The 19,088-nt window shown below is 43.6% G+C and overlaps 1 protein-coding gene across 5 annotated transcripts in view; it reads left to right on the plus strand.

Annotated features, from left to right (window-relative positions):
• FOCAD (focadhesin) overlaps window positions 1-19,088 on the plus strand; it is a 322,833-nt gene that overhangs the window by 300,481 nt on the left and 3,264 nt on the right. For all 5 annotated transcript variants that reach the window (XM_045468724.1, XM_045468726.1, XM_045468725.1 and 2 more), the window contains 6 exons: window positions 295-410; window positions 3,220-3,480; window positions 4,696-4,785; window positions 8,060-8,237; window positions 9,884-9,981; window positions 17,287-17,538. In XM_045468724.1, coding sequence (XP_045324680.1) covers window positions 295-410; window positions 3,220-3,480; window positions 4,696-4,785; window positions 8,060-8,237; window positions 9,884-9,981; window positions 17,287-17,538 — 995 coding nt within the window. The remainder of the gene's footprint in view (window positions 1-294; window positions 411-3,219; window positions 3,481-4,695; window positions 4,786-8,059; window positions 8,238-9,883; window positions 9,982-17,286; window positions 17,539-19,088) is intronic.

Consider the following 19,088-nt stretch of genomic DNA (forward strand, 5'->3'; position numbering starts at 1 on the left):
CCGACTAAACCACCCAGGCAGGCGCCCCTTGATTATTTAGGTTTCTTGGGACACCGGAAGAGAAATTTCCCAAGCTAGATCATGGCCCTTGCCAGTTCCAAGGCTTAACCTGCTGCTGCCTGTGGGCACATTCTTTGACTCACAATGAAAAGGTCACTTGAAATACCTTTCGGTTTACTCACATTCTGTTACTTGTAGATATCACACAAGCAGAGGCTTTGATTTAAGACATGGAAGCCTGAAAAGGAATCCGAGAAGGAGCTGTGTTCCCAATACTCTCTTCTTCTCTTTCAGGAGAAGAAATACAGCAGCTGTGCCTGGAAATTATGGTGACGCAGGCGCAATCATCCCAGAATGCAGCTGCGCTGTTGGGACTGTGGGTGATGCCACCACTGATCCACAGTCTGAGTGTATGTAGCAATTAAGGGTGTTGGGCAACAGGAGGATCTGGTTCTTTGGGGGAAAGATTAACGTTCATCTGGGCGTATGTTCTCAAAGTCAAAGAGTGGCCAGATGTGATTTTGTAAAAATTGGGGGCTTGGCAATAGCTGGCCAGCAGATGGGAAGATTGTGACGCAGAACTCTGCCCCAGCCATCGACATTCATGCTTTGAGCTCCCCTTGATTATGAAAAAGGAAAATATGGTCAGAGATACAAAAGTTCCTTTCTCAAGATCTTCCAGCTAGAAAGTGATGGAGTTATGAGAGCCTAGGTTTATTTATATACCTCTATCATATAAATGATATTCATTGGTTTTGGTTTTGTTTGTTTCTTTTTGGGAGAGAGAGAAAGAGAGCGAGCATGTGCATGTGAGTAGAGGAGGGGCAGGGGGAACAGAGAATCCAAAGCAAGCTCTGTGCTGATGGCAGAGAGCCCGACGCGGGGCTCGAACTCATGAGCCACAAGATCGTGACCTGAACCAAACTTGGATGCTCAACCAACTGAGCCACCCTGGTGCCCCTGATATTTAGGAGGTATTAAGAAGCAGGCAAATCCAATATGATCCCTCCCTTTCACAGAAAAGACAGCAATTCAGGTGAGCCTTGAAGGCTTGGTAGGATCTCATCAAGCATCAAGTTAGAGGCACGGGGCACGTAGGTGGGAAGGTGTAGAAACATCTCTGCCAGCGTGTTGGGCTTGAACAAAGCGCTGAGGAAGAAGTGACCTAGCCTGATATCTACGACAGAAAGAGGGAGCCAGCACCTTCCAGGGTACAGGCTAAGGGTAAGTAGGAAGAATGGGATAAGATGGCTTAAAGAAAAGCAATTAGTGGGGCGCCTGGGTGGCGCAGTCAGTTAAGCGTCCGACTTCAGCCAGGTCACAATCTCGCGGTCCGTGAGTTCGAGCCCCGCGTCGGGCTCTGGGCTGATGGCTCAGAGCCTGGAGCCTGTTTCCGATTCTGTGTCTCCCTCTCTCTCTGCCCCTCCCCCGTTCATGCTCTGTCTCTCTCTGTCCCAAAAATAAATAAACGTTGAAAAAAAAAATTTTTTTTTAATTAACAAATTAAGTTGGTGAATTCATTTTCTTAATTTTATACCTTGTCTTTTTAAAAAAACAATCGGAGGGCGCCTCGGTGGATCCGTTGGTTAAGCGTCCGACTTTGGCTCAGGTCATGATCTCATGAGCCTGGGGTGAGTTCGAGCCCCACCTAAGGCTCTGTGCTGACAGCTCGGAGCCTAGAGCCTGCTTCAGATTCTGTGTCTCCCTCTCTCTGCCCCTCCTTTGCTCACACTCTGTGTGTCTCTCTCTCCCTCAAACATAAACAAACATTAAAAAAAAAAAATTAAATAACAGTTCCCAAAGGCTTAAGATGACAGTGTTATCCTGGAATTACATAATCTTTGGAACTAGTTTTTAACCACAGATAATTTCAGGATTCTCCATATTATAACTGGAGCCTCGCCTAAAAATCATAGGGTGTTGCAAAAAAAATACATATTGTGTTTATCTGCAATCATCAGAAAGTTAAGGGTGTTTTCTTTCATTAACATTGTTGCAAGTAGTTTCTTTTTGCACTGGTATTGCTAAAAGTTGCTATTTTAAATCCTCTCTGCAGCACTAATTTAAGACAACTATGCCAGATTAAGTTGTTTCATACTGGTTTATTTAGGGGTTCCATTTTCACTCCTCAGTAGGTGTTCTGTATTTCTCATATGCTTCTTCACTCATTAATTCACCCAGTTCTGAAGGATTACTGAGTGTTATCTTGATCAGCCAACCATCTTCATACCAAGATTTGTTGACAAGTCCTGTATTTTCTGCAAAAGCTTCATCAATTTCAGTTACGTGTCCTGATAGAGAATAGAGTTCACTAGCAGCTTGCACACTTTCCAAAGCACCAAACTCTTCTTGTTCAATCTTGTCCCCACTTCAGGCACGCGACGGTAAACAGCATCTCACAAAGTTTCCTGTGCAAAACTGCTGATTCCCACTGTTCCAATGCCATTTTCTGTTGTTATGCATTCATGTTTGTCTGTGGATTTACGCGCCGACAGCGGAACGGAGCAGGTGCTCCGCGTCCGGTCGGCGCCCGCCCTCAGCCCCCAGGGCCGGGACAGGCCACATGCTCCGCCCGTTTCAAAGAATTTTTGAAGCCTCCCCTCTTAACGTCTCTGACACAGAGCTCTTTCTAACCATGCGCCTTTCCGGCCCTCATGACCTCCAGCATGCCACGGTCAATTCTACGTGTTCAGCTGCTCCTCTTTGGTCAAAAATGGTTCTGGCATGCCAGTTCTCCTTATCTCCTTATGCTTCCTAGAAGAAGAAATTAATAATATCAGATACTCTGGCCAGTCGATTTCCTGCAGATGAGGCTTTCATGTCCAGGATTTATTTTATTATTATTATTATTTTTTTTTTTTTTTGCCAGAGAATGTGACCTTTTAAGACTAAATAGCAACCGTCAAGTACTTTCAAAAGTTAGCATTTTGTTCCCCTCCCCAAAACAATCCAGGGCTTAAGCTGAGTGGTTCCCAGATGGATTGGCAGATACCGTATATACACAAGTTGCCCCGGACCACAGGTCACTGCAGTGGCCACAATCGCAGGCAGCGGTGGCCCACTGGACCGTGAAGCTGGGGGGAAATGAGGGGCAGGGAAGTAACCATGAACCTTTCATCTCTCAATGTGCCCTCAAACACAGGGGTGACCTTGAGGTTTTAAACCCTGCAAGCCCAGACTTGGCCCGTTTCTTCCTGACCTCTTCTGGTTTGCTTCCAGTTGAACGTCAAGAAATACCTCCTGGTTTCTACACCTTTGTGGATAAAACACGTCTCAGATGAACAGATGGCGGGTTTTGTTGAAAACTTAATGGTGGCGGTGTTTAAAACGGCTTCCCCACTTCCCAATCCCGAGTTATGCATGAGTGCCTTACAGGGCCTGAGTCAGGCCATGAAACTGCCCAGCCCTGCCCACCACCTCTGGAGTCTGCTCTGCGAAGCCACCGGGAAGATTTTTGACCTTCTGCCAAAGAAGATTCGGGTGAGGAACAAAAATATTTACATTCCTGACCATTTATGTTTGGGATTTTTTTTAAGCCCTTTTGGCAAAGCAGGGAGGTGTATGTTTTAAGAATGTGGTGGGAAGGCTAGGAAGAAAATAACCGCATTTTGCACTAAGAATGTGTTTTTTTCCAAGATCTAAATTGAGGTTGAATATTTAGAACCAACGTTTTGAGCAAGCTTAGAAACGGGTTAACCAGTGCTACACCAGGAAATATGCGGCCAGGCCTTTTACCAGATGCCTGTCGGAGACGAACAAGCACAGAAACCCTTACGCGTGAGACCTGGAGAATCTCTGAGCACGTTGTCCAATATATGACTTCTATCAAGTGACGCAATATATTTCTGAATTATTTAACTTCTTTGCAGCTTTACGAAGAAGTTAAAAATCTGTGTGGAATGATGGATTCTGATAAGGAGAAAAAGTACAGCCAAACAAAATAATAGGAAAGATTGTGTCGTTGCTGCTGTTTTAAAGTAAGCTCTAGGGGCGCCTGGGTGGCGCAGTCGGTTAAGCGTCCGACTTCAGCCAGGTCACGATCTCGCGGTCCGTGAGTTCGAGCCCCGCGTCGGGCTCTGGGCTGATGGCTCAGAGCCTGGAGCCTGTTTCCGATTCTGTGTCTCCCTCTCTCTCTGCCCCTCCCCCGTTCATGCTCTGTCTCTCTCTGTCCCAAAAATAAATAAACGTTAAAAAAAAAAAAAAAAAAAAAAGCTCTATGCGCAACGTGGGGCTTGAACTCAAGACCCTAGGTCAAGTGTCATGTGGTCTACTGACTGAGCCAGCCAGGTGCCCCGGAAAGATGGGTTTTTAAAAAAAATTTTTTTTTACATTTATTTATTTTTGAGACAGAGAGAGACAGAGCATGAACAGGGGAGGGCAGAGAGAGGGGGGACACAGAATGGGAAGCAGGGTCCAGGCTCTGGGCCGATGGCTCAGAGCCTGACGCGGGGCTCGAACTCACAGACCGCGAGATCGTGACCTGAGCTGAAGTCGGACATTTAACCGACTGAGCCACCCAGGCGCCCCAAGATGGGTTTTTTTAGTGCCAAAAACTGGCCATATGTTCTGGTTTGATTAAAATCTCAGAGACTGCTGTTCATGGAGATAAGCAAATCTAATAATTTGTCAGAACATTGAGAATATATCTGTTATCTTACATTGTATTTTGACCTGCTTGTGATTTTTCCTTACCAGAGAAATGATCTAGAGCTATATATCAGTGTAGCAAAATGCCTCTCAGAAATGACAGATGATGAAGCCAATCGAGTTGCCCAGATTACTGAGGTAATAACATATCTCTGTATTTATTTCCATTATTGAAGCGGGACTTACAGTTGAAGAGATGGTTTATCCTTTTTGATTGAAGCTACTTTTGCCTCTTCTTTCTTACTGGATAGTTTCAGGAAACTATCCCTGCTTCACTGTGGGGTCTCATGCTCAGCCTCATGGAACGGATGGATAGATGGATGAATGGCTTTTTTTTTTTTTTTTTTTTTTTTTGGATGAATGGCTTTTTAACCTACCTAATCCCACTTTGTCAAGAACATTTTAGTGTCACCTGTGGGCAAACGCAAGCGCAGGGCAACGTCTTCATTACCAAACCCAGAAGCATGGGAATATTCTGGCTGAAAAGCTTGCGGTGTGCGGAAACCATGAAGTAGTCTTGTTTTTAAATTTATTTTCTCTCACCTGGTACTTATCCTTTTGTAATGAAGAAAGGTGGCTAATTGAAAAACAAGCACCATTAGCACGGACACAGCTAATGAACAAATGCTCCTGGTACCCACACCCAAAGGATGAGTGAGTAACATACCAATAAAGTTGCCACATTTAGTTAGCGTGGTAGATGTCTTATTAGATTTGAATTGCCTGTAAACAATGATTTTTTTTTTTTTTTAGTATAAGTATATCCCAATGGACATACTTATTCCAATGGCAACCCTGCATACCAGGTAATAGCAAAGGTCTAGAGAATTATGGGCCCTTATCCAACTGGTGGACCTCTTACCATTTATTTCGCTCAAGATGGCAGGTTCAGTTGAATCCTTGAATTTCTGCATCGTGTAGCACTGTTTCTCAAAATGGGGTCCCTTGGACCCAGCAGCATAAGCCTGGGAGCTGACGGGAAATGAAAATTCTCGAGTCCCACTTCAGGTCTGCTGAGTCAGAGGTGGGGCCCAGGAGTGTGGTTTTTCAGCAGTCCCTCCAGGTGATTGTGCTGCATCCTGAGGTTTGAGAACCCCTGCTAGACCATTTGGAATATCAGGTTTCGGAGATGAGTTGAAGCAAGGACGAGCACTATGAGGAAACGAGTGAGAGAAGGAACTATAGAGCCTCACCGGTCGGGTTTGAAATCCAGCTCTGTAATTTACTAGCAGTGTGACCTTGGTCACGTTTCATAACCTGCCTCAGTTTCCGCATCTACGAAAGAAAGATAATAGCACCTACCTCCTGGAGTTGGTTTGAGAGTTACAATGACTTAATCCATGTTAAGTTCTTGGAAACGTACCTGACCCGAGGCGAGCACTCAGTAATTATTCATTATCCTAATTATCACATTCGTGTAATCTATTACATCCTGTTATTATGATATTCGCGTAATATAGTTGGAAGCAATGCATGTAATTTACTTCGAGGTACCTAGAGCCAAAGGTTGCTGTGGTACTCACCTCGGTTCTTAAAGTACCAGTTAGAACATTTTCACGTTCTAGCGAAAATAAGTTCTATTATTCAATAGTGTTCTGAGGTCCCCAAAAGTGTGTTTTACCAAGGTCCGTGCTTTTTACTCATTTCTGGAAGGAATGGAGGTTAGAATAAGGCAATGGTGAAGAGCTCAGACCTCCTGGTTTCACTTCTCACTCTGCCCTTGTAGCCACGTGACCTTAACTGAGCAAGTTACTTATCCTCTGTGCTTCCGAAGGGCAGGATGATGGTAGTCGTCTGCATCGGGTGGTGTGAAAATTTAAATGGTCAGTACAGGGCTTCTCGAACTTGCTGGTCTCAGGAGTACTTCAGTGTCTTAAAAGTTGTTGAGGATTCCAAAGGGCTTTGATTTAAATGGTCCTCTCTTTCAGTAAATCCATTGCATCTCAGTATAAATAAGAATTTTTGAAAACAAAACAAAATGAAAAAGTGACATTGTTTTACATTTTTTGCCGATCTGTTTCCTCCATCTGGCCTCTCATCGAAATTTCTTTAATGTTGACTTCTCCTGGCTGCTGCTTCACTTAATCTGTTGCAATGTTGTTTTGGTGAAGTATGGGGGGAAAATGTAGCCTCATAGAAATAATGTCGGTAGAAAAGGGAACAGTGTGTCAATAGTTACAGATAATTATGGATGTCTTTTTTTTTTTTTTTTTTTGATGTTGCAACAAAACTCAACAAGCCGTGTTTTCTTCGGGGTAGTTGCAGGGTGTAGAATGTGAATTCATGTCAGTGAACTTGACATACTCTGCTATATTAAAATCCATCGGTCTGTCTTGCACTGTGGGTCTTCTCCCCAACGTACGACATTACAAAATCATTTGGAAAATACCGAATCACTGAGTCTTGAAAATCCTCCACACGTTGATCCATTTCATTATTCCGTATCAAAACATCACATTGGTTAAAATCCTCAGAAAAGCCTTTTATGCATTGTGAAGCTGCCAACTCATCGTAGCAAATACAGATTTTCCAAAAATCAGATTGTCACGTGAAAGCTCAGGTTTTATCATTGGCAACAAATACTGGCACGTATTTCCTTGAAGCGACAGGCCCACTTTCTTCGACTGAAAACAACAACGACAATAGTCTGTTAAATACTCAGTCTGAATAACCATAGTTTGTCCATCCTTCGTCCTTTCGGGTCAGTGGTGTTCCATAAAAAACTGGCCGTTTTGAGTTCACAGCGCAAACTCACAAGTGTTTTTCCCTGGAGACAACCCTCCTACTTGGGTATGCTGCAGAAAGCCCTTCTGCGGACTTCCTGTTTTATACAGGCTATTAAAAAGATGTGTACTCAAGGGCAAAGGTGTGATGAAACTAATAATTGTCATTGTTTACAAGAGCATTTTAAATAAAACTTGGTTTTTAAAAAGTCGCAAGTAGCAGCGACAAATACAGTGACTGTTACTGGAGTTTGGGCACTAGTGTGAATATAGTTTGACCCCACAGACCCTTTAAAAGGGTCTTGGGGTCCCTCAGAGGTCTGGGTACCGCACTTTGTGACCTGCTGAGTGAATACACGTTAATGGTGCCTGGCACGTAAGTACCGTGTTTGTTACTTGTCGTTATTATTATTTGTGTGTTCTTACAAAATATCACCACCGATCAACCCCTGAAATCACTTACGGTTTTTATGAGAAAACGGGAGGTGACATTACAACCTTCCATCTGTACGTACACTTTAAAATCTAGCACACGAGGCAGATAGGTCACATGCTGCAGGAAACGAACAGTTTTAGCATTCGGAATAATAACCCACTTTAAACTCACCCTTTCTGCTTTGCCCTTGCCTCGAGGTTTCATAATGACTTCAGCTAATTTAATAGTAACAGAACAGTTTGCTTTTTTGCAGAGCAGCGTAGAAAAGGCTGCCTTTGTCAGACTGTACTTGGTCTCTCAAGGACGATTCCCCTTGACGGGCTTGACTGATATACTCAGCGTTGCTATTCAGCACCGTGAAAAAGACACACTAGCTTGGATGGTACTGCACGGTTTATACCAAGCCCGGATTGTGAGCCATGCCAACACAGGTAAGGCCAGCCCGGGGCGAACAGCAGAAACCGAAAGATCTGCCTGCCTACCTTCCCCTTTGAGCTATAATTATTTCCTCCACTTCAAAACTAGGTTAATGCTTCTTGACACAGGAGAGCTCTTGTTACCCCCCCAAAGAAGAGCACCTTAAGTGGAAAGACCTGTTCCAGCTCCCAACCCCCACCTCGGAGATAGAAATGGATTCCGCTGGTGACTTTCATATTGTCTTTAGCCCTCCGGGCCCTCGAGGATATCAACAAGTTTATCAGGTTGATTCTGTCTGCTTCCATTACCCAAACAGGATGTCAATTGATTCTGCCTCATGTTTTGTTGAGAATGGCTCTTGGGTGGTTATTTACCAAACAAGTAAAAAAAAAAAGAAAAAAAAAAAAAAAAAAAAAAAAGAAAACAGCCACAACAAAATTACATCGTTATTCTAGAAGAGAACCTCTCAAGGGTGAGAGGGATAAAATCTGGGCGCCCTAACTGCATCCTCAAGCCCGAAGCTCTAGGCCTGAAGCTCTCTCTGCTAGTGAATCAGACGGTAGAACTTTTAGACCGTCGTAGACGTTTATACTTTAATAGTCATCTGAAAGGGCAGCTCCCCCATTTCTCCTCCTACACCTTTGGTCACGTTGCGTGACGTCTACGTTCTTTTCTGAATGACACCCGGCTTCGGTAGATCAGGTAGGACCTGGAAACCCGAGTGCCCCTAGGCAACTTCTGGTTCTGTATCTTCTGTATTTTCCTCATCATCTTGCATCTTCAAGGTTGTGAGTGAAAACCGGCAGGCAGAATTGTAGTGCCCTTTGTGAGATGGTACAGGAAATTTTGATTTGTTCTCTTTGGCAATCGAGATAGTTGTCTCCTATCCGCATTAGTGTCTGCCCAGTGAAAAATGACCCTGTGATGAAAAGCTAGATTTTTTACTCTAAATCAAAAGTGCATTTATCAAGAAGAAATGTACTAGGTGTTCCCAGTGAAACACGAGGATACGCGAAGTGAACTGAACTCAATTTGATAGGGCCTTTGGGTCTAACTAGCTGGCCTTCCCATTTAATTCCTGTTCTCCTTTTCCTCACTTAAATTTGACAGCCTTCCCAAGTAATCTTTACTGTGCTGGGAATTCTCCTTTTTAAAACATAAAAAAGGAAAAAAAAATCAATATTTATGCTGGTGTTTGTCCCCCAGTTACTGTATAATAGCTGGTTTTTATTTTTCTTTTTGTGTCTTTGGGATAGGCTTTCTCTGGGATTTGGGCATCAAATGGGAACATTTAAGTTAAAGGAAGACCTATAAAAACAACAGTCAACATTACTGACTTGTTGGCATGCCAGATTTCTCCTCTTGTGTTTAATGCTGAGAGAGAAACTCCAATAAGTGCATTTTATCGCTAGTGGGGGCGCAGTTTTGAAGAACAGATTACCTTTTGAAAATAAAGACACAAATACGGTCCCTCTGACACGCAGAGCGTCAAAGAACTCTCACGCAAAATCACAGGTCTCACGTATTGCAAGAGGATTTGAAACCGTTTCATGGAATCCTCACTGGGTGCTATGCTTTAGTTATGATGGCTATTACGGATGGGTCTTACATTTCATAGGAAAACCGTGGTCTGGTACGAAAACATCCTTTTCTGTTTCAGGCGTGTTGAAGAGAATGGAATGGCTCTTGGAACTGATGGGTTACATCAGAAACCTTGCATACCAGTCTACCTCTGTTCAGAACGTGGCTCTTGACGAGGTACAATCTAGAGGCGTGACCTGTGGCTTTCTTAAAATGTACAACTTATGTTTGCTCTCCCCAACGACAAAAAAAAAAGTTGCTGCTTGCTTGCTTTCCACGCCCTCCCCCCACCTTCTTTTTATTTTTGGGAAATGATGATGGTAACTCTCCAATGTCACAAGGAAATGGATGTGCTAGCCTGGCTCCCAAAGACTGCTAAGGCTGCCCTTCAAAAAATATTTTCAACAGAAAAAGTTCCTCAACAGGCAGAACACAGAGGACACTAGCTGATGAGGGAACCCAGGGTTCTGTGCCCTTGGCCTTGACCCCACCAAGGAGGTGGGGTACATTTGTACCCGCCCAGAGAATGTCTTCAAACACCTGGTTTGAAGAGGTTCCTGAAGCATATGCAAGTAATCCGTGTTCGCGCCGATGCTTAACGTGCGTGAGAGGAGTTTCAGCACACCCGTAATATGAAGTGTGGCCCAAAAAAGATCCACAACCATTGATAGTAGGTAAATTAAAATAGAAAAGGTTAATGCATAAAAGGAAGACAGCACTTTCCACTCTACTTATTTTCTTGACTTTGCTGCCCACTGTGCATTTATTAGATTTTTTTTTTTCTGTAGGCATGACTCATTCACAGGTATCCCGCTGACAATGTGAGTGGCATTTGTATAAGCTGGGATGTTGTTTGAAATGCTGACGAGCTTTGTAGAAGAGTTAGCTATAGGCTTGAAATTGTAATCCGTGAGAGTATGAATTTTAAGGAAGTAAAGAAGACTTCTTAAGCTTTGTGTTTACCGAGCAGAATCTGTCTTCTTTTCCTTCTGATCTCCTAAGGTTTTGCCAACGTTCTGTTTTCTTGCAGACATCTTTTTTATTTATTTATTTAAAAACATTGTTTAAAATCTAGAAAACACAGATAAACAGGAGTGTCGTTTAAATCACAAGTCGGAGGAGGCCCTTGTTCTCACCATGTCTGTGAGTGTTTAGATTAGTCTCAACTCTCCATGGATGGATCCTGGACAGATGGTTTGGAATGCTTGTAGAGATACGTAGTCTGAGAAGATGGCAGGCTAGGAGGACCCTAATCTCACCTTATCCCACGGACACTGGAGAACACTCACATCAGTGTCAATAGTCCAGGAAATGACCCAAAGGCTGACAGAACAAACTCCTCAACTAAATCTAGAGAAGAGGCCACGCTGAAGAGGGAAGGAGGGGCAGAGACGGGGGGGTGGGGGCCTAAACAGACCCTAGGCGTGGAGGGAGCCCACGTGGGGAAGACGAACCCCCCTAACCTTTGGCTTTGAAAACTAGAGGGGGCTGATCTCGTGAGTTTCGAGGGGGCTAATTTTGTGAGTTCTTCCAGCCAGCAGGACTTAAAGTTTGGGACTTTAAAAATCAGCAGGTGGGGGGCGCCTGGGTGTCTTGGTCGGTTTAAGTGTCCAACTTCGGCTCAGGTCATGATCTCGCGGTCCGTGAGTTCGAGCCCCGCGTCGGGCTCTGTGCTGACCGCTCAGAGCCTGGAGCCTGTTTCGGATTCTGTGTCTCCCTCTCTCTCTCTGCCCCTCCCCTGTTCATGCTCTGTCTCTCTCTGTCTCAAAAATAAACGTTAAAAAAAAATTAAAAAAAAGAAAAAGAAAAATCCGCAGGTGGGGTTCTGGGAGAGCCTGGCCGCGCAGAGGAAACCGAGTCCCTGCCCTTAAGGAGACAGCACAACAAACGGCCTCTGGAGGTACCGGATAGAGGCAGCAATTTGAAAACTGCTTGGGGCATTAGGGAAGGAGAGTTATTTACTCCTCTCAGAGCATGTCCGTGTCCGGAGGGGTAGTGTCCACGGGGTGACTCCTCCAGGAACGAAGGAGCGGTAGACACCATCTCCTTCCCCAGCGTGAACACAGCGCCACCTGTAGGAACCAGTTTGGCACCTGCATTCGCTGTCTAACTTGCTTACGCTGCGCGCGCCCCTGCCGCCCCGGGCTTCGTGGATCCGCTCCGCACCCCCCCCCCCCCCCCCCCCCCCCCCGCCAGCTGGGCTTGCTCCAGTTCCAGTGCTGCGGATCCCCTTCCCCAGACCTGCTCAAATTTTGCCGACTGCACGCTTTGCGGGGCCTTGGCAGCGGTGGCGGCGGCAGGTACCCTCCCGTGGAAGCCGGGCACGCACTTTGCTGAAACTGGGTGGCCCGCCCACCCGCTCTTTGCAGATCCGCACGGGCTGGCCCCGTGGTGGCGGTAGGTCTCCTTTCACAGCAAACCTGAGCGCATTTGGGTCCAACTGCGTGCCCTACCCCTGAACGCTTTGCAGACCGTGCCCGGCCACTGTGGCCCCAGATGCGGTGGCATGCCCCTCACCCTGGCGCACACGTCTTGGGGGGGCTTTGAGCATCGCCCTCCCGAGCCCGTTGCAGATCCACCTCCTCCAGTAAGCTCTCGGCCAGAGCCCACTCAAAACGAAGCCACCCGCCTGGAAGTGTGCAAGCGGCCCTGACAGGGAGCAGCGCCACTCCAAAGCGACTCCTGCCTTGGAGAGAGAGCGAGAAAGATAGACACGCCAGTCAGCTTGTGGCCCCACCTATGGGCTGGGGGCAGATGACTGGTCTGATTGCTGGCCCTGCGCGTCAACCAAAGAAGCTTCTCGGGGGACGGACGACACAGGGAAAGTGCTCTGCAGTTTGGTGCCCCTGCATCTCTGGCAAATGCCTAGTCTGACTCAACGGAAGCCCAAAGCAGCACGGGACTGGCCCACAGACACTACAGGGACCAAACGCTGCCGGTGCCAGGCAAAGAGACCCACCGAAGACGACTGGACTGAAGGAAAAAGCAGTCAAGTGACAACAGCAGGGTGCACACAACACACATAGGAGACACCTCGGAAGCACCAGGTTCCGGTCAATGGGGAAAACTGCCCTGCAGAGTGTACAGGACCTCTTCTTCATAAGGCGACTACTTTCAAGAGCAGGAGACATCGCTGACTTTTCCTAACCTACAGAAACAGCCACAGAGAGTTAGACAAAATGAGGAGACTGAAGAATGCGTCTCAACTGAAAGAATAACACAGAACCACAGCAAGAGTCCTAAGTGAAACAGATAAATATGCCAGATAGAGAATTTAAAGTAATGATTATACTCACTTGGCCTTTAAAGAAGAGTGGACGACATCAGTGACACCCTTTTTAAAAAAAATTGTTTTTAATGTTTATTTATTATTATTGAGAGACACAGAACATGGGCAGGGGAAGGGTAGAGAGAGGGGGAGACACGGAATCTGAAGCAGGCTCCAGGCTCTGAGCTGTCAGCACAGAGCCTGATGCGGGTCTCGAACTCACAAACTGTGAGATCATGACCTGAGCTGAAGTCAGCCGCTTTAACCGACTGAGCCACCCAGGCGCCCCAGTGACACCCTTAATAAAGAGATAAAGAAGAACCAGTCACAGATGATGAACATGATAAATGAAATTAAAAAAAACACTGGATGGAATAAATAGCAGACTAGAGAGGCAGTAGAAGAATGAATCCACAACCTGGAGGACAGAGTAATGGAAAGTAATCAAGCTGAGCAGGAGAGAAGAAAAAAATTAGGCAAAATGAGAACAGACTTCGGGAACTCAGTGACTCCATCAAGTGTAATAACTTTTGCATTATAGGGATCCCAGAAGAAGAGAGCAAAGGGGGAAGAAACTTTATTTGAAGAAATAATAGCTGGGGCACCTGGGTGGCTCAGTCGGTTGAGCATCCGACTTCAGCTCAAGTCATGATCTCACAGTTCGTGGGTTCAAGCCTCACATCGGGCTCGGTGCTAACAGTCCAGAGCCTAGAGTCTGCTTCAGATTCTGTGTCTCCCTCTCTCTCTGCCCCTCCCTCCCCTGCTCGTGCACTGTCTCTCTCTCTCTCAAAAATAAATAAACATTAAAAAAAATTTGTTTTTAAATAGCTGAAATCTTTGCGAATCTGGAGAAGGAAACAGAAATTCAGATACAGGAAGCACAAAGAGCTCCCAACAAAATCAGTCCAAGGAGGTCCACACCAAGACACAAAGTAATCAAAATGGCAAAAAGTGGCGATTGAGAGAGAATTTTAAAAGCAGCAAGGGAAAAGAAGACAATTATGTGCAAGAGAAACTCCAGAAGGCTATCAGCAGATTTTTCAGTAGAAACTTTGCATATCTCTGATACACATAGATATAAAAAGTCTCAACAAAATATTAGCAAACTGAATCCAACAATACATTAAAAAAATCATTCACCACAGTCAAGTGGGATTCATTCCTGTGATGGAAGGGTGGTTCAGTATTTGCAAATCAAACAACATGGTACAAGACATCAATAAGAGAAAGGATAAAAACCTTATGATCCTTTCAATAGATGCATAAAAGCATTTGACAAAATACAACATCCATTCATGATTAAAAAAAAAAAAGAACTCAACAAAATGGATTTAGAGCGAAATGGGTTTAGAGGGAACATACCTTGACATAATAAAGCCACATATAAAAAACCCACAGCTAACAGCATACTCAGTGGGGAAGAACTGAGAGCCACAGCAGTCAGCAAAAAAAATAAAAGGCATCCAGATCAGTAAAAAAGAAGTCAAACTTTCACATTTTGTAGATGACATGATACTGTATATACAATACCCAAAAGACTCCATCCAAAAACTGCTAGAACTGATAAGTGAATTCAGTAAAGTTGAAGGATACAAAATCAATACAAAAACCTGTTACATTTTTATACACTGATAATGAAGCAGCAGAAAGAGAAATTAAGAAACAATCCCATTTGCAATTGCACCAATGATAAATAAAATACCTAGGAATAAACTTAACCAAGGAACTGAAAGACTTGTAATCTGAAAACTATAAAACACTGATGAAAAAAATGAAAATGATAAAAAGAAATGGAAGGACATTCCATGTGCATGGATTGTAAGAACAAATATTTTTAAAATGTCCATACTACCCAAAGCAATCTACAGACTTAATGCAATCCCTCTCAAAATACCAACAGCATTTTTCACCGAACTAGAACAAACAATCCTAAAATTTTTATGGAACCACAAAAGATATCACAGAGATATCACAATTTCAGACTTCAAGTTACATTACAAAGCTATAATTACAGAACAGTATGGTATTGGCACAAAAACAGACACATAGATCAATGGAATGGAACAGACAGCCCAGAAATAAACCCACAATTATATGGTGAGTCAATCTTCAACAAAGGAGGCAAGAATATGCAATGGGAAAAAGTGTCGTCAACAAATGGTATTGGGAAAACTGGACAGCAATATGCGAAAGAATGAAACTGGTCTGCTTTCTTATATCATACACAAAAATAAACTCAAAATGGGTTGAGGACCTAAATGTGAGGCCTGAAACCATTAAAATCCTACAAGAGAGTGCAGGCAGTAATTTCTCTCATAGTAGCCATAGCAACATCTTTCTAGATATGTCTCCTGAGGCAAGGGAAACAAAAGCAAAAATAAACTATTGGGACCACATCAAAATAAAAAGCTTCTGCACAGCAAAGGAAACAATTAACAAAAACTAATCATCAACCTACTTAATGGGAGAAGATATCTATAAATGACCTAGCCCACAAGAGGTTAGTATCCGAAATATATAAAGAACTTCTACAGCTCAACATCAAAAACCCCGAAACAATCCAATTAAAAAATGGACAGAAAACATAAAAGAGACATTTCTCCAAAGAAGACATCCGGATGGCCAACAGACCCATAAAAAGATTCTCAGTATCAGTCATCATCAGAGATATGAAAATCAAACCCACAAGGTGATAACACCTCATTCCTGTCAGAATGGCTAAAATCAAAACCTCCAGAAACAACAGATGTTGGTGAGGATACGGAGAATCCTTTCACTGTTGATGGGAATGCACACTGGTGCAGCCACTGTGGAAGATGGTGTGGAGGTTCCTCAAAAAATTAAAAATAGAACTGCCCTATGATCCAGTAATCAGAATCACATCACTGGGTATTTACCCAAAGAATACAAAAATGCTAATTTAAAGGGATATAAGTGCTCCTGTGTTCACTGAAGCGTTATTTGCAATAGCCAAAGTATGGAAGCAGACCACGTGTCCATCAGTAGATGAATGGATAAAGAAGGTGTGGTGTGTGTGTGTGTGTGTGTACGTGCACATATATATGTATACATATACACGTAAATATATACACATACATATGCACATACATACATACACACACACACACACACATACAATGGAATATTATTCAGCCATAAGAAAAAATGAAATCTTGCCATTTGCAACAACATGGATGGATCTAGAGAGTACAGTGCTAAGCAAAATAAGCCAGTCAGAAAAAGACAAACACCATATGATTTCACTCATATGTGGAATTTAAGAAACAAAACAAAGCAGGGGCGGGAAAGAAGCAACCAAAAAAACCAGACTCTGAACTATAGACAACAGACACATGGTTACCAGAGGGGAGATGGGCCGGGGAATGGTTGAAATAGGTGTATGGGATTCAAGAGTACACTTAGCTTGATAAGCACCGAGTAATACACGGAAGTGTTGAGTCACTATATTGTACACCTGAAACTAATAGAACACTGAATGTTAACTACACTGGAAGTAAAATTGAAAAGAAAAAAAAAAAAAAACAAAAACCTTGGGATTATAGATGTAGGTCAGGATCGAGAGTTTGGTGAGTGTATTTCATTTCATGCCTGCTAATACTCAAAAATATGTTTTAAAAAATGCCTAATGATTTGTTGTGACTCCCGCCAAGAATGCTTGTTTTTATTTTGTCTTAATGCTTATATTTTCAGCATTCATGGAACAAAATCAAGTGTTTGCCACTCAAATATTTAAATATCGAGAACAGAAAAATAAAATACATGTGGAGAGTCATTTGTTGTTCAAAATAGAATCAGACTATACGTTTTTCTAAAACTCAGTTGGGGCTACGCAACAATAAATCTAAATCCCTTTCCGTATCCCTCCTAATGAATTCTTTAGTTTCTTTGGAAACCCCAAAACAGAGGAGTGTCTGGATCTCAGTATGATGAGGAATTAAATAACGTTCCCCTGCATTATTAGAGCAATAATAATGAAACTGTTTTGTCTTAAAAAAGAGGATCCCTAAAACCTTCCAAAGTCTTAGAATGTCTGTTTATTAAGTGTGGAAATGGAGTTTGCCGTTCAGTCTGGTTCCTCTTCTGGGGTAAAGGGGAAGGTAACACTGCGTCGTGATAGGGGCTGTGTATGTGTGCATGTGTTACTTTAAATTGTTAAAACGTGTGACCTAACCTCGTGTCTATTTCCTTTGTAGGCTTTGGACTTCTTGTTGCTGATATTTGCAATCGCAGTGGTTGCATGGGCAGACCACGCGGCCCCTCTCCTCCTTGGCCTTAGTGCCAGTTGGTTGCCATGGCATCAGGAAAATGGCCCAGCTGGGTCAGCTTCGAGCTTCCTTGGCAGGAGTCCAATGCACAGGGTCACTCTGCAGGAGACTCTCACTCTCCTTCCCAGTAGCATGCCTATTCTGCTGCAGAAAGAGCCATGGAAGGAACAGACCCAGAAGGTGAGGTTCGCAGCCGCCCGCCCTGATGGCCATTTTCCCTTTAGCAATTTCTACAGTAGAACTGAGGTTGGGAGTTAAAGTGAAATGGGCTTCACACCACGGCTTTTCATACTCCGCCTCAGAGAGTGAGGCTAACTGCTGGCTAAAAACAGCAACAAAGACAAGAGCAATAACTTGCTTACAGTTGGAGGTGAGGCAGAAAGAGGAGCTTTTACTAGCCTTCCGTTATTAAAGGCACATGTGTTCTTGATCCTGGGGGTGACGGGATGAGTAAGTCCCTGAGCGTTCAGAATGTCAGAGGGAGGACAGACGGGAAGGCAAGTTCAAGGCTGCAAGATTGTATAAGGAGAATACAGTGGTGGTGGATAATGGAGGGAATGACCAACCATGCCTGGGGGTTGGGTCAGGGAAACGGGAATCTGGAGTGTCCATGTTCTTGTAGCATTATTTAAGGTTCCTCATAGCTCATGCCATCCTACAGCCACATTCCAGGGGCCCGTCATGCTCCTGGCCTGTGCTAGGTGACATGGGGACATTTGAAAAGGTCATCACCCTTGCCCCCAGGAAAATCAGACTGTAGGAAGCACCATTTGGTTTCTAATGTTGAGTTACCCCGGGCTCTTAGCCGTCGTACGGAGCATCTGAAAATACCATGCTTCCTGTGCTTCTCAGTAAATGGCTCTGAACTGTCTTTAATACAGTTGATTGAAAGACTCTTTTTTGAATCCCATTTAATGAAAACTGGATTTCTGTGAAGTTGAAAGCTTAAAGCCAACTTTTTGTAGCTTACTGTTAAAAATCTGAACGTTAGTCTTTAAAAATATTTCTGAACTACGGACCCACAGGTTAGCCATGCGCAACTCCGCTGAGCATCTCAATTAAAATGCCTTTGTTTTCTTAAGCATTAGTATTATCCCAAATGTTATGTTTTCCATTTAATTTTAAATCAAAACAAATTTTTAAGTGTGGAATCCCCTCATGTTTTTTCTGGCCCAGGACACCATCATCACTTTGGACTACAATGTAGACATCTTGCTTCTATTATGTATGTGTAGTGCTTGATTTATTTACTTACCAGTAGGATATTAAAAAACAAAATTGAGAAGAAGAAGAAGAAAAAAAATTTAATTTAATTAAAGCAGAGAATTAGGAATATTTTCTTTCGGTTTTACTCTTTCTTCAAGCCAGTTTCTATGTCCAGAGTTAAAATACCCGGTACCCGTGACTAATGTATGTGTTTTTCATGAGTCAAGATTGACAACGTTCAGTCATTAATGAAATTACCTTGTATCTAATTCAAAACCAATTTTGTCTTTACCCTGGGAAATCAGTCAAACTCATGAGTAGTCTGAGTTTCTACCGCATTTGCAGGATTTATTTGCAGTTAACACATTTGGCTCTATCTAGTAAATTATATTATGCCTTTCTCTTGGATTTCAACATCATGTTTTGTATCCATTTGGGCACAAATTGTTCTCATCTACAGAATGTCTTATGTTAGAAACAGAGGCTTCTGTCTGATGTGTTTCCCTATTTACCACCTGCCCTAC

Source organism: Leopardus geoffroyi, chromosome D4 (assembly GCF_018350155.1).
Source record: "Leopardus geoffroyi isolate Oge1 chromosome D4, O.geoffroyi_Oge1_pat1.0, whole genome shotgun sequence".
Classification (NCBI taxonomy): Eukaryota; Metazoa; Chordata; class Mammalia; order Carnivora; family Felidae; genus Leopardus; species Leopardus geoffroyi.